General features: G+C 44.4%; 1 protein-coding gene across 1 annotated transcript in view; it reads right to left on the bottom strand.

Moving 5' to 3' along the window:
* MALRD1 (MAM and LDL receptor class A domain containing 1) overlaps positions 1-16,360 on the bottom strand; it is a 529,217-nt gene that overhangs the window by 496,007 nt on the left and 16,850 nt on the right. The window contains exons 3-4 of the mRNA XM_040352491.1: positions 13,719-13,816; positions 10,372-10,527 (exon numbers count right to left, since the gene is read on the bottom strand). Of these exons, the coding sequence (XP_040208425.1) occupies positions 10,372-10,527; positions 13,719-13,816 (254 nt within the window). The remainder of the gene's footprint in view (positions 1-10,371; positions 10,528-13,718; positions 13,817-16,360) is intronic.

Genomic DNA, 16,360 nt, shown 5'->3' with positions numbered 1-16,360 from the left:
TTAAAAAGCACAAAACTGTTTTATTTCCCAAAAAAATGCGTTCGAAAAATTGCTGTGCAAATACCATGCGCGATAAAAAGTTGCAACGACAGCCATTGTATTCTCTAGGGTCTTTGCTAAAAAAGCATATATAATGTTTTGGGGTTCTATGTAATTTTCTAGCAAATAAATGATGATTTTTACATGTAGGAGAGGAATGTCAGAATTGGTCTGGGTGTTCCAGAACGCCTGATGGTGCTCCCTGCATGTTGGGCCTCTGTATGTGGCCACGCTGTGTAAAAGTCTCACACATGTGGTATCGCCATACTCGGGAGGAATAGCAGAATGTGTTTTGGGGTGTAATTTGTGGTATGCATATGCTGTGTGTGAGAAATAACCTGCTAATATGAAACTTTTGTGGAAAAAAAAACAAAAAAAAAAAAACCTTGATTTTGCAAAGAATTGTGGGAAAAAATGACAACTTCAAAAAACTCACCATGCCTCTTTCTAAATACCTTGGAATGTCTTCTTTCCAAAAAGGGGTCATTTAGGGGGTATTTGTACTTTTCTGGCATGTTAGGGTCTCAAGAAATGAGAGAGGCCGTCAGTACTTCAGATGTGATCAAATTGATCAATTTTCAGTAATTGGTACCATAGCTTGTAGACCCTATAACTTTCACCCAGACTAAATAATATCCAAATTTTTTTTTTTTTTTTACCAAAGATATGTAGCAGTATACATTTTAGGCCAAATTTATGAAGAAAAATTCATTTTTTGCAAAATCTTATAATAGAAATGAAGAAAAATTCATTTTTTTACAAAATTTTCGTTCTTTTTTCATTTATAGCGAAAAAAATAAAAACCGCAGAGGTGATCAAATACCACCAAAAGAAAGCTCTATTTGTGGGAAAAAAAGGACAAAAATTTCATTTGGTTACAGTGTTGTATGACTGAGTTATTGTCATTCAAAATGTGAGAGCACCGAAAGCTGAAAATTGGTCTGGTTATTAAGGGTGTTTAAGTGCCCAGTTGTCAAGTGGTTAATAAGTCATCTAAAATAAAAAAAGTTAAGCAGTGAAAAAAAAAATATTTTAAATGTGCCCCCACTGAAAATACAACATACATTTCTTTCAAGTGGAACTGAAGTCCCCAAAAACAAATTGGTAGCAGATACAGTTATTTGGCAGAAGATACTTTGTATGTATAAATGTAGGGAACTTCTTTATAAGTCTGCTTACAATTGTCTAAACTGGTATACGATATGTAAGATGCCAATAGTTTAGCTGAACGAGGGCATGGTGTTACTTTGGCACGCATGCACCAGAGTTATCTCATCAGTGGCAATGCAATGACCAAAGAAAGAAGACACCAGACCAGAGGATGGATTGGAGAACATGGCAGCAACAACAGGGAGGGCAGATCTTGCATCGCTGGAGAACAGCAAATACTGTATATACAGAGAGCAAATACAGCTCTACATAAGGAGAGCACAGGAAAGACTTGTTATCCAATCAGCCGGCTTGGGTTGGGGACATGACCAGACTGTGTTGCTTCTCTGTAACAGAAAATTGTAAAGTCACACTCCTGGACGCACTGTGCGGCAGAGGTATGCAAAAATAAAAATAATGTCTAAATAGAACTGCAAGAAAATAAACAGCTTCACCAATTCAGCATTCTAAGCATAGATATTGCAATATGATAACTGCTATCTTTCTATGTTTTGTACAACACAGCATAAGTTGGTAAACATTCGTGGAATTCTGTGTGTATATACAGTCAACGGTTTATATTTTTGGATATAGTAGGCAAGTGTTCAAAACCCCTGACAGATTATTGTACTATTTATTTTATATTACTAACGCAGTGGTATATGAAGCACAAATTTTAATTAAAAAAATACACTAAACTTAATTTTAGGGCACACAAATGCAATACTTGCTGTTTGGGAAAATATAAAAGATAAAGTTGCACTGAGTAATTAGATACCCAACATATCAAGCCTTAAAATGTTGTACGCCTGTGAAACCATACATTTTCCATAGGTAATTCTTTAGCAGCACCTACAGGCCATCAGTTTAGAGGTAACCCCTGAATAATGGGCCTGGAATTATTGCTCTCACTCTGACATGAACAGTGATATGTTAATAGCTTCTTCCCTGGCCATAGCAGCCAGAACAAGGGATGGCAAGTTGGCTAGAAGTGACATTGTACAAGACGCTTATGGGATCTTACTAGCTAGGGCAGGGGTCCTCAAACTTTTTAAACAGGGGGCCCGTTCACTGCCCCTCAGACTGGGGGCCAGACATAGTTTTAAAAAAATATGAACAAACTCCTATGCACACTGCACATTTCTTATTATGCAGAATGCAGGGTTCAGCAGTGCAATGCACTCAGAATGCAGGGTTCAGGAGTGCGTTGTACTCAGACTGCAGGGTTCAGGTGCGTGTTGCACTCAGAATGCTGGGTTAAGGCATGCGTTGCGCTCAAAATGCAGGGATCAGGAGTGCATTGCGCTCAGAATGCAGGGTTCAGGAGTGCCTTGTACTCAGAATGCAGGGATCAGGAGTGCTTTACTCTCAGAAATCAGGGTTTAGGAGTGCATTGTGCTCAGAATGCAGGAGCTCGTTGTACTCAGAATGCAGGGATCAGGAGTGCACTGTGCTCAGAATGCAGGGTTCAGGAGTGTGTTATGCTCAGAATGCAGGGATCAGGAGTGTGTTGTTCTCAGAATGCAGGGTTCAGGAGTGCGTTGTGCTCAGAATGCAGGGATAAGGAGTGAGTGTGGCTCAGAACGTAGGGATCAAGAGTGAGTTAGGCTCAGAACACAGGGATCAGGTGTGCATTGCACTCAGAATGCAGGGTTCAGGAGTGTGCACTAGAGGCACACTTCTAGGGGTCTGTGAAAAAGATCAGGTGGCTGTAGAGCCACCTGATCATTTTCACATGAAAGCCGCAGTCCACTTGTGAGATATATACGCACTTGGAATGTGTGCAAAACCTCCTGATGCCACCAACATATGCCACACATTGGTGGCAGTAGGATATTTATATATTGTCCCAGAGACACAACAGTAAGTGAAATTAAATCCCTAAAACATTATTAGAACAGTTGTTGCCAGAACAGGTATGCCCATTAAAAAGTATGCCCATTGAAACGTTTCCCCCCACCTTTTGTTTTGATGATGAACAAGGTTCTTCAGTAGGCCCCCAAGCTAAACCTAGCTGACACGTCAATATCTTCGCTCTGGTCCCTCTAGTTTTCTCTGCCCTGGGGCAGAGACCCTGAGCAGGGATTTCCTTCTGCAGGAATGAATCCAGGAACTCTGCTAGCCAGCCCTCAGACTACTTATGGGCTCCCCCTCCACCTTCTGGGCACACCTCCCCAGGAATTGGTTGGAGTTCCATATATATTCAGTCTGCATGTCCTGCTCCTCCCACTATACTTCTAGAAGTCTCTAGGAGACAGGGGAGTAGCAGAATAGCAGCCTGTGAAACACTGAACAGCCCTAAGCAATCAACCCCTGCTCCACTGTTTACAAGGAGCTAAACTAAATTTACCTAGCAGCCTACTCTGAACTAGGAGAGTGCTACATTGACAACTCAACATATGTTGACTTTCCCATTAATTTCTGTTTTAGAACCAATAGAGATGGGTAATCTGACTAATGAGGGCACAGACAGCAATAAAATATTGACAAGGTACTAGTCCTGAATCCAAAGCCCAACAAAGTTTTGGTTTTACATACACTTTAAACTCTAAAACCTCTTCAATGTGATTTTTTGGCCATCTGGTGAAATTATTTAGAATTTTGTTGGCTTTCTTGAAAGGAATTTCTCGTACTGTAGCTGGCACATACAGACCATAAAATGTTTAAATGATACAAAAGCATGAGTAACATTTTCCAAAACAAAAAACACAAAAACCTCCTAAGTTCTTTATAAAACATGAAGAATATGATTATTCAAACACTGCTGCATGCGTCAAAAAATATGCAATTAATCCGCCTATGAAACCTTTTTTCTTCTATTCAGTTTGGTAGTTCTGACAAAACAGAAAAGTTAGATGGCCACATGCATTCTCATGTGAGTGTCAAGTTTTATAAACGAAGTCCCCGAAGGAGGCTTTATTGTACATGAACTCAGCTGCATACCAGCACCTGGCTTTTTGCTAATGCAAATGATTCCCAAAATGCTCTTCAGATATTTCCAAGTGCAAAGAATTGTTTGGCAGTCGGGGAGCTATTGTTAGAAAACAAATAAATGCCTTAGCACAGCTTTTTTTTGCTGAGGTTTATTTTGCTTCCTGTAATTACCTGCTAAATGCCAAATATTTCAAATGATGAAGTACAAATAAAAAGTATTGAATACCCTACACAAGATATAAATGTAGAAAGGTTAGGCCAATATTGAGAAAATATTCAGGAATAAGGATTGGGGTAGATTCAGGAAGCTTTTCAAATCTGCGCCGGCGTATCGTTAGTGGGTTTTCAAAGGCAGATACGCTAAAAAAATAGGCTTCCTCCGCCGACGTAACTTGAATGCGGCGGCGTAGAATTGTGTGCAATATTACGTTGGCCGCTAGGGGCGCTTCCGTTGTTTTCGTTGAATATGCAAATTACCTAGATACGCCGATTCACAAACGTACGTACGGCCGGCGCAATTTATTTACGTTGTTTACGTTAGGCTTTTTCGGCGTAAGGTTGCTCCTGCTATTAGGTGGCGCAGCCAATGTTAAGTATGGACGTCGTTCCCGCTTCGAAATTTGAATTTATTACGTCGTTTGCGTAATAGGGCTAGACGTAGACGTAATTTACATTCACGTCGAAAGCAATGACGATTTCCGTCGGAATTTCGGGCATTCGCACTGGGATTTTTCACGAACGGCGCATGCCTGATTGCCAGCTGGCCAGCCCCCTCTTTAAGGCTCTCCAGTCACTGCTATCTATTCCAGGAAGACTGAGCGATCAATGGTCATGTGATCGCTCAGTTCCCGGGTTTAGAGCCAGAGCGGACATGCTGCAGCATGAAGGTGAGTGTGTATGTTTGTTTTTTTAGTACCCAAAACCTATCCATTAACTGGGTTTTTAGATTTTAAAGACTTTTAAAAACTTAAGTTTAGGAGATAATCAAGGTACCTACAGGTGAGTCTTATTATAGGCTTACCTGTAGGTAAAAGTGGTGTAACAGAGTTTACAACTACTCTAAGGCCCCGTACACACGACCGGATCTGTCCGCTGGGATTTATCCGCGGACCGGCTCCAGCGGATAGATCCCCTGGTGTGTACAATCCAGCGGATCTGTTTCCGCGGATTTTTATCCCCTGGGATGGATTTCAAGTGGATAAAAATTTGAAGACATGCTTTCAAATCTATCCGCTTGAATCCATCCCAACGGATTGATCCGCTGGTCTGTACAGACTCACCGGATCAATCCGTCCGAATGGATCCCCCGCATGCATGGAATGATTCGACGCATGCGTGGAATTCCTTATATGACAGCGTCGCGCACGTCGCCGCGTCATCATCGCGGCGACGGCGCGACACGTCATCGCGATGGGATTTCGGTGCGGATTTCAATTCTATGGTGAGTACACTCCATCGGATCCAAATCCGCGGAAGTCCTCGAGAAGATTTATCCGCGGAAACGGTCCGGTGAACCGTATCCGCGGATAAATCCTCTCGTGTGTACTAGGCCTAAGGCCCCGTACACACGACCGGATCTGTCCGCTGGGATTTATCCGCGGATCAGTTCCAGCAGATAGATCCGGTCGTGTGTAGGGCCTAGCGGACATTTTCAAGCGGACATTTGTCCAGCCGACGGTTTTCCAGCGGATAAAAATTTCTTAGCATGCTAAGAAATCTATCCGCTGGAAACCTGTCCTTCGGACTTTTCCGGTCGTCTGTACAGATTCACCGGATAAGTCCGTCCGATCCCCATCCCTCGCATGCGTCTAAATGATTCGACGCATGCGCGGAAGTATTTACCTTCCAGGGTCGCGAACGTCGCCGCGTCATCGTCGCGGCCACGTCACCGCGGGGATTTTGATCTGATGGTGTGTACAGCCATCAGATCAAAATCCGCCAGCGGACATATCCGGTGGAAACGGTCCGGCGGACCGTTTTCATCGGATATCCGCCCGTGTGTACAGGGCCTAAGAGACTGGAGCTCCGCTTTAATGTTTTGCTAGATCAATCCCCCTTAATTCAAATCCGTAATAGCCAAAAATCTGGGAAGATTCTTATTCATCTCCTGACAGCAAATGCTTTATTGTTTCATCTCTGCTGAGAAACGACCAGAGGTACGGGAGTTTAAACGTATTTAACAACTGGGTCACAAGTTAATATATGTCAGCTCATGAAAAGAAGATCTCACTAACATTCTAAGCAGTCGCAAATGAAGCTTGATATTTTCTAATAGACCTCATGTCACGGGCAACCCGACAAACTGCGGCAAGTCGTTTCAATCTCAAAGCTACGCCATCCGATAGGAATCTTTTTAGTAATTGTGGACTGTAACCCTTGACAAGAAATTTATTGGTAAGTAATTTTGTACTGGGAGATAAAATCCTCCGCTGCTTGGCAATTTTTATAGAAATCCCATATTGCCCAAAAAAAGGAATAATTTAACCGGAGAAAACTGAGGCTGTAGAATACCAATATAATATTCAAAAGAGATCTGCCATCTTTTTATGATATATTCACAAATCAAAATATAAACCTAACTTTCAGGGAAAACTATAGTGGTTTTGGGGTCTTATTATTTGTTTTATAGCTAAGGACACAATACAGGAGCTGTTTTACCCAATAAAGGATTTGTATTTCTGTTTATCCAGTCCTGAGATTTACACAGCTCTGCAGGGCTGGACTGGAACAAAAATGTGGCCCTGGACTTCATCCAGACAGAGCTCAGCACATCAGGGCACAGCACATCAGGGTACAGGGCACAGCACATCAGGGCACAACACGTACAGGGCACATAAGGCCACAACACGTACAGGGCACATGACATCAGGGTACAGGGCACATCACATCAGGGTACAGGGCACAGCACAACAGGGCACAGCACAGCACACCACATTGAGGCACAGCACATCGGGGGACGGGGCACATCAGGGCACGGGGCACATCAGGGCACATAGCACATCAGGGCACTGGGCACATAGCACATCAGTACAGGGGGCACATAGCACATCAGGGAACATAGCACATCAGGGCACAACACGTACAGGGCACATCACATCAGGGTACCGGGCACATCACATCAGGGTACAGGGCACAGCACAACAGGGCACAGCACATAACACCACATTGAGGCACAGCACATTGGGGGATGGGGCACATCAGGGCACAGTGGGCACATAGCACATCAGGGCACTGGGCACATAGCACATCAGGACAGGGGGCACATAGCACATCAGGAAACATAGCACCACAGGGCACATAGCACATCAGGGCAAGGGGCACATCAGGGCACATAGCACATCAGGGAACATATCACCACAGGGCACATAGCACATCAGGGCACGGGGCACATAGCACATCAGGGAACATAGGACATCAGGGAACATAGCACCACAGGGCACATAGCACATCAGGGAACATAGCACCACAGGGCACATAGCACATCAGGGCACGGGGCACATAGCACATCAGGGCACATAGCACATCAGGGCACGGGGCACATAGCACATCAGGGCATGGGGTACATAGCACATTAGGGCACGGGTCACATGGCACATTAGGGCACATAGCACATCAGGGCACGAGGCACAAAGCACATCAGGACAAGGGGCACATAGCACATCAGGGCACATAGCACATCAGGGCACGGGGCACATAGCACATTAGGGCACATCAGGGCACATCAGGACACGGGGCACATGAGGGCACAGGGCACATCAGGACACGGGGCACAGGGCATATCAGGGGACATAGTACATCAGGACACGGGGCACATCAGGGCACAGGGGAAATCAGGACACGGGGCACAGGGCATATCAGGGGACATAGTACATCAGGGCACAGTGTCTCATCATATGTCTCGCTGGCTAAGTGGCTAAATCTCGATCTACCTGTTAAGCGCCAGCTGTCGACGATTGACGGGTAGATCGCCGCGGACCTACGACTGGTCCACTGAGCCATCGGCCCACCGGGAATCTCCCGGTAGTCCCGATGGCCAGTCCATCCCTGCAGCTCTGTTACATCACACAGTCCTGTCTGGCAGGACAATAGATCTGAATTTTGTCTGCTACGGTTAAAGTAGTAATAAACCAGTGGTGGCTGGTGCTCAAAATTTGTGTGTGTGTGGGGGGGGGGGGGGGGCGCAAACAAACAGAAAACCCATGAATTGCAACCACTGTTCCCATGAATTGCCGCCACTGTGCCCATCAAATGCAGCCACTGTGCCCATCAAATGCAGCCACTGTGCCCATCAAATGCAGCCACTGTGCCCATCAAACACAGCCAGTGTGCCCATCAAATGCAGCTACTGTCCCATCAAACACAGCCACTGTGCCCATCAAACGCAGCCACTGTGCCATCAAATGCAGCCACTGTGCCCATCAAACACAGCCACTGTACCCATAAATTGCTGCCAGTTTGCTCATCAATTGCCGCTACTGTGCCCATTAATCCCTGCCAGTGTGCCCATCAATTGCTGACACTGTGCCCATCAATTACTGACACTGTGCCCATCAATTGCCACTACTGTGCCCATTAATTGCTGCCATTGTGCCCATCAATTGCAATGCATGAATCTATCTATGGTGATAGACAGGTGGCAGGAGAGAGGGAGCGGCACCCATGCACCATTTATGGACACACCACCACTGTAATAAACCCTCTGCATTTTCTCCTAAAGTGGAACTTTTTAGGGGGGGAGCGGGTAGCTGGTTTTGACAGGTACTCACTCCCACTTCTGGTCAGATCACTGCGGCAATCTGTGCGGAAGTTCGGCTCCCCTCCTTCCCCCCACAGCCTTCTGGGACACATCATTGGTCCTAGAAGACTGCAGGACCATTCACAAAGTGCAGCGCGGCTCGCACCTGGAAACCGGCTGTGAAGCAGCATCCAATTGCATTGTTTCCCCAATGACCCAGGATATCATAGAGGTTATATGATCGTGTGTGGGCAAAAACAACGTTTTAAACCCGCGCATGCCCAGAAGCAAGTTATGAGACGGGAGCGCTCGTTCTGGTAAAACTACTGTTCATAATGGAGTAAGCACATTCATCACGCTGTAACAGACAAAAAAGTGCAAATCGTCTTTTCCTAACACGGAATCAGCTAAAGCAGCCCAAAGGCGAATAGAACTTCCCCTTCAGAGTGCCGTCGTACGTGTTGTACGTCACCGCGCTTTGTTCATCATTTTTCAAAATGGTGTGTGGGTAACATCGTTTTTAATGATGAAGTTGGAAAAACGTTGTTTTTTGGACATGCTGAAAAACAATGTTTTTTTATGCCGAAAAACGATCGTGTGTACGCGGCATTAGACCTAAAATGTGCATTTATGCAAAAAAAGTTTTAACCGGTTACGGACCAGCCTCACAGTTATACTGCGGCAGGTTGGCTCCACTGCGCGAACCGTCGTAGCTGTACGCTGGTCGCTTTTACACAGGCACGCGTGCCCGCTGCATCGGGGGGTGCCGATGCTCGTGACAGGCACGAGAGGCAGAACAGAGACGTGTATGTAAACACACACATCCCTGTTTTGTGCGCTGAGGATGAGCAGATGGTGAGTTCCTAATAGCTCGGAATCATGATCTCTAATTTCCTCTAGGTCAGTCCCACCCCCCTACAGTTAGAACACACATTAGGGAACACAATTATCTCCTTGATGTGAACCCCTTCCCTGCCAGTGATATTTTTACAGTAATTAGTGCATTTTTATAGCACTGATCGCTGTATAAATGCCAATGGTCCCGAAAATGTGTCAAAAGTGTCTGATGTGTCCGCCGTAATGTCGCAGTCCCAATAAAAAAGTACATAATATTGTGTGTTTTTCAAAATTGTCGGTGGTGATCAAATACCACCAAAGGAAAGCTCTATTTGTGGGGAAAAAACAATGTCAATTTTGTTTGGGTACATCATCGTACGACCGCGCAATTGTCAGTTAAAACGAGGAAGTGCCGGATTGCAAAAAATAAATAAAAATGGCCTGGTCATTGGGCAGCTAATACTTCCAGGGCTAAGCGGTTAAAAAATGCCTCCGGCAGCGAAAGGCTTGGTCCAGACATGTAAACTAAACGTGTCAGCAACTGTGTGAATAAAAAAAAATCTCAATACCAGGCAATGATTTTTACATAAAACTGGGGCAATAACCCTCCACTTCAGTGAATGGAGACCGGAGCCTGACGGCCAATACTAAGAAATCTGAAATGACACAAAACTCACCTTAAATGGGTGAGAGCTGAAGATGGGAATAAAAACTCTCCTCCACTCATCTTTATAGCTTGATTCTGTTATCCATATGTCATTATCTTCAGTCTGCATTTCCAGTCCCACTGTGAGCCTTCCACTTATTTCAGGAAAATAGTAATAAAATCTCAGCTAAGAGAAAAAAGATGGAAATGGGTTTTAAAAAAAAAGGCTCTGAAAGACTATCAAACCGATATCAAATTAAAAAGAGTCTGTTATTGAAAGTCTAAGTGCCTTGGGAATTTCCATGCACGTTCTGAAAAATGAAAGGACAATCCCAGGGCAGATTCAGTAATGTTTTATAGTGAGAATCTTGTCTCAGGTGGAGCCATGTCACATATGCAATCTTGTACCAATGCAATGCAGTCCCAGCACAATGACCAGCAAATTTACCTTAAAGCGGTAGTAAACCACTGCAGAATAAAAAAAATAAAAAATAAAACCTGTAAGACAATGCCATAATGTGCTAGTATGCAACGCATACTAGCACATTATGAAATACTTACCTTACAACAAAGCACTTCCAGCGGTGCCTAATCACTGCTGAAAGGGCTGACATCTTCCCCCGCCTTCTTTCTGGGTTTGCGGACTCTGGCGCTGTGAGTGGCCGGAGCCACAATGACGTCACTCGGTTCCGGCAACAAGTTCCGAAGGTCCGGCGCGGTATGCTGGGCCTTCAGAGCGCATGCGTCGGTGACGTCAGCGGTTGCATGCAGGGTGAATATCTCTTAAACGGTGCACATTTAGGAGATAGTCATTTTACCTACAAGTAAGCCTTATTATAGGCTTACTTGTAGGTAAAAATACCAGGCTTTACTACCGCTTTAAAGCGGGAGTTCACCCTAAAAAAAAATGTAACCTTAGATTGAGGCTCATTTTGTCTAGGGGAATCGGCTAGTTTATTTAAAATCGAAGCTGTACTTACCGTTTTAGAGAGCGATCTTCTCCACAGCTTCCGGGTATGGTCTTCGGGACTGGGCGTTCCTATTTTGATTGACAGGCTTCCGACAGGCTTCCGACGGTCGCATCCATCGCGTCACGAGTAGCCGAAAGAAGAAGAACGTCGGTGCAGCTCTATACGGCGCCTGCGCACCGACGTTCGGCTACTTTCGGAAAATCGTGACGCGATGGATGCGACCGTCGGAAGCCTGTCAATCAAAATAGGAACGCCCAGTCCCGCAGCCCATACCCGGAAGCGGCGGAGAAGATCGCTCTCTAAAACGGTAAGTACTGCTTCGATTTAAAAAAAACTAGCCGATTCCCCTAGACAAAATGAGCCTCAATCTAATGTTAAAAATTCATATTTCCGGGTGAACCTCCACTTTAATGTGATTGCAAACCCTTTTTTTAGGGCTGTTACTGATTAAAATTTTCGTGTTCGATTAATCAATTTTTTTTTAATCGATTAATCGACTAATTTCGATTAATTATAACGCACATACAGATCCAACTACGTTTAGCTGATCTCCTTGCAGGCTGATTCCCAGTGCAGCTACCAACCACTGGAAAATACATAGCAGGATAAAAAAAACACACAAAGGCAGCGCTCGATGGGAATAGCATTAAAACTTTTATAGTCTTCAAGTAGGTAACAAAATAAATATTGCACTGGAGATAAAATCGATGTAGATACATAAACTGAAAAAATGGTGTGAGTAATGGTAGCAAAAGCAGTCATAAAAACATGTAGCTAAGTATGATAATGGTATAAAAATGTGTACAACGATACCACTGCTGAATCCAGATGAGGAGAGGTTAACATCAGTCTGTCAGCATGTAGATGTCCCGTGAAGGGCACTATCACAACTCCCAGTGGATGGCTGTAGAATCCCAGGTTGATAGAGGGAAGTGATAGAGGGAAGTGTAACAGCCCTTGCGTGTGGCAGATAGTGAGGTCCCGCCGCCATGCAGATATGAAGGCACAGCAAAGGAGCCCTTCAGATGGACACGGCAAGCCCCGCCGGTGTCCGTGACGTTACTGGATCTCCGACGGAACTCCCTGAAGACCCGGAAGCCGGCGGGCTGTGGAAATGAACTATTAATTCTTTGATTAATCGTTAATTTTTTGGATCGATCAAAAAAATTAATGATTAATCAAGGAATTAATAGTTAATTCCCACAGCCCTATTTTTTTTAAATACCAAACATGTTATACCTAATTGCCTAAACTGAGGAAAAATTATTATTATATTTTTTTTTTAAATTGGGATATTTATTATAGCAAAAAGTAAAAAATATTTCGTATATCGTAATATTGTGTGGGCCTAACGTATCTCCGATACGTTGCGCCACCGTAAATTAGGGTGCAAGTTCCGTATTCAAAAAGAACTTGCGCCCTAAGTTACGGCGGCGTAACGTATGTGCTCCGGCGTAAGCCCGCCTAGTTCAAATTTGGATGATGTGGGCGTGTTTTATTGAAATTTAGTGTGACCCCACGTATTTGACGCCGTTCGTAAAAGAATCCCAGTGCGCATGCTCAAAATTCCGCCGCAAATCGTCAATGCTTTAGACATGAACGTAACTTACGTACAGCCCTATTCGCGAATGACTTATGCAAACGACGTAAAAATTTCAAAATTCAACGTGGGAACGACGTCCATACTTAACATTGAGTACGCCTCATTATGCCGAAAAAGCCTAACGTAAACGACATAACAAAATAGCGCCAGGCGTACGTACGTTTGTGAATCGGCGTATCTACCAAATTAGCATATTCCTTGCGGAAATCGACGGAAGCGCCACCTAGCGGCGAGCGTAAATATGCAGCCTAAGACACTTACACCTGTCGGATCTTAGGGAAATCTATGCATAACTGATTCTATGAATCAGGCGCATAGATACGACGCCGCAACTCAGAAATACGACGGCGTATCTGGAGATACGCCGTCGTATCTCCTACCTGAATCCGACCCAAAGTGTTTTATTCAAACTTGTCACTCTTCTTTTGTTTATAGCGCAAAAAAATATTTATTTGTTTGGGTACGGTGTTTCAAAGTGAAAAACTAAAAATTGGCCTGAGCAGGAAGGGGGTGAAAATGCCCTGTATTGAAGTGGTTAAAAATTTCCCAGACCCATTCTGGGGTCTGTCCTACCAACCACACGCTTTATTCTATAGATAGGTGGATTCAGCAAGAGGTGATGACATCACAGCTAGTGAGCTCCCAACTTCATGCAACTTGCAGCTCAGAGTCGGAGATCTGAACACCCGACCAAAAAACTGCTGACTTTCCACTTCAGATTATTTCACAATCACATGATTAGAAAACATGCTACATATTATGATCTTGCTTTAGACTAGACAGTCCCTTTAAATAAATGCTTACCAGACAGACTGCTCCCGGAGCAACTGGGAAGAAAGTTACACTTCTTAGAACCGCCAGGGTGCCAGGTGCATTGTCTACGGAGAGCGCCAGGAAGTGAGCTGTTGAAAGAACAAAACATATATATAAATTGTATTGATTTTTTTCAAACAGACAGTAGTTCCAAGTCAGTGATCGAGAAATGTACTGAAGCCATTTGTTCTGGGGCAGATATTGTGTATTCATTACTGTACAGCAGTGATCTCGAAACCAATGATGGAGCACTTCTCCTTCTACTTATACAAACAGTAGGGCACTATTCCTCCCACTGACACCAATGAGGAGCCACTATTCCTCCCACTAATACCAATGATGCACCCTTCATACACAGGGACTAACGCCACTGGGCCTCCAGATACACACAGCAACGGTGCATCATAAACCAAACCCCCCACTGTGTAATAGCCCGGGATTCCCCGAGCATTGACACTAGGACTGTCCATATTGGATTGTTTGGAGCCACTGTTGGTTTTTTATCAAAAAACCATCCCGTATCGGAACATCCTGTGTTTTGGACACCCATAGCTACACACACCGAAATTGAAATGATCTTATTTTGAACCCAAGGGAAGGGGAAGATCCACAACACCAAGGGATTACTCTACTTGTTTTTTGCAAACGATCGAGAATCTACAATCATACACTCCTGTGGCCCCTGATGAAGGTCTTTTGTTTGCTCATTAGACCAGAAACGCGTCGGGCAATTCTTACCGCCCCCTGAAGAGTGTTTTTATTCTTTTTGTTGTTTTACACTGGGTATTTTTGTTCTAATTTTTTCTTTTTTCTTTTACACAGGACACACTGTCGTCCCTGGTGTTACCTTGCTGTACGTTTGTTTAATAATTGTACCTGCTCCAGAATATAATACCTTGATATTCAAGGATCATTCTGTAAACAAGTGTCAATCCAATTTTGTTTGATCCTCTAAATACATTTTTTTTTCATCTAAATCCGGAGTCTGGCCTTGAAAGTCCCACTCTGGGGGTATTCTTTCTGTTTTCATACTACCAATGATGGAGCACTATTCCTCCTACTGACACCAATGATGGGTCACTTCCTCCCACTGACATCAATGATGGGGCACTATTCCTCCTACTGACACCAATGATGGGTCACTTCCTCCCACTGACGCAATAGGGCACTATTCTTCCCACTGATAAAAACTATTGGACTACTCCTCCCATTGACACTAGTGATGGGACTTTATTCTTCCTACTAACATAAATAATTGGGCATTATTCCTCCCAGTGATAGCAATGATGGGGCACTATTCCTCCTACTGATATCAATGATGAGGCATTATTCCTCCCAGTGTCACCAATGATGGGGAACTATTTCTCTGCCTACTGTTTCACAGGTATTTTGTCATTTTTAATCCCAGTGACCACCAAGCAACCTGAGACAAAGGCCTCGTACACACGACCGGTTTTCTCTGCAGAATCCATCAAGAAACTTGGTGGGAGAGTTTTTTTTGCAGAGGAAACTGGTCGAGTGTACATTTTTCATCGAGGAAACTGTCGAGGAACTCGTCGAGCCAAAAAGAGAGCAAGTTCTCTTTTTCCTCGACCGGAGTCAAATTGGCTCGTTGAGTTCCTGGTCGGGCTGGTTTCCGACGAGAAACTCCAGCGTGTGTATGCTAAGAAACCCGCGCTTGCTCAGCATAAAGTATGAGACGGGAGTAAAAGTAGCATTTGTAATGGAGATAGCACATTTGTCACGCTGTAACAGACTGTAAAGTGCAAATCGTCTCTCACCAAACTTTTACTTAACACGCAGTAACATGAGATTAGCAAAAGCAGCCCCAAGGGTTGTGCCAGTGGAATCGAACTTCCCCTGCCATTGTATGTGTTGTACGTCACCGCGTTTGAGAACGAGGAGATTTTTTTGTCTTGACAGTGTGTGCGCAAAGAAAGCTTGTCGAGTTCCTCTACAAGCCTAAGGCCTCGTACACATGACCAAGGAACTCGACGGGTGAAACACATCGTTTTGCTCGTCGAGTTCCTTGTTAGGCTGTCGAGGATCTCGGCGAGCCAAATTTCTCCATTGCCGTCGAGGAAAAAGAAGACATGCTCTCTTTTTGGCTCGACGAGATCCTCGACAGTTTCCTCGTCGAAAAGTGTACACACGACCGGTTTCCTCGGCAAAAAAAAAAACCAGCAAGTTTCTTGCTGGTTTTTGCCGAGAAACTCGGTCGTGTGTACGAGGCTTTACAAGGAACTCGTCGAGGAAAACGATGTGTCTCGCCCGACGAGTTTCTCGGTAGTGTGTACGAGGCCATAGTCTATCCCCACTACTGCTGGGACATTTTCTACTCCCACTGGCCGCAGTCCATCCGTCGTACGATTCTGTACCCAAATAATTTTTCTTTTTTCCCCACAAATAGAGCCTTCTTTTGGTGATATTTGATCACCTCTGACAATTAAAAAAAAATATTTACTTTCTGCTATAAAACACACACAAATCGCATGTCTTCATCAGTTTAGGCCAATGTGTATTCTGCTAAAAAATATGCACTTAGTGTCCTTTCACACGGGCGGTCCGCTTGTTGGACTATGCTTTGCTCAGCGCTCTCTTGATTCCCACTGAGCAGGCGGATGACAGGTCCG

Source organism: Rana temporaria, chromosome 5 (assembly GCF_905171775.1).
Source record: "Rana temporaria chromosome 5, aRanTem1.1, whole genome shotgun sequence".
NCBI classification, from domain to species: domain Eukaryota; kingdom Metazoa; phylum Chordata; class Amphibia; order Anura; family Ranidae; genus Rana; species Rana temporaria.
The sequence above is the reverse complement of the archived record's forward strand: the minus strand, read 5'-3'. Positions and strand labels throughout refer to the sequence as shown.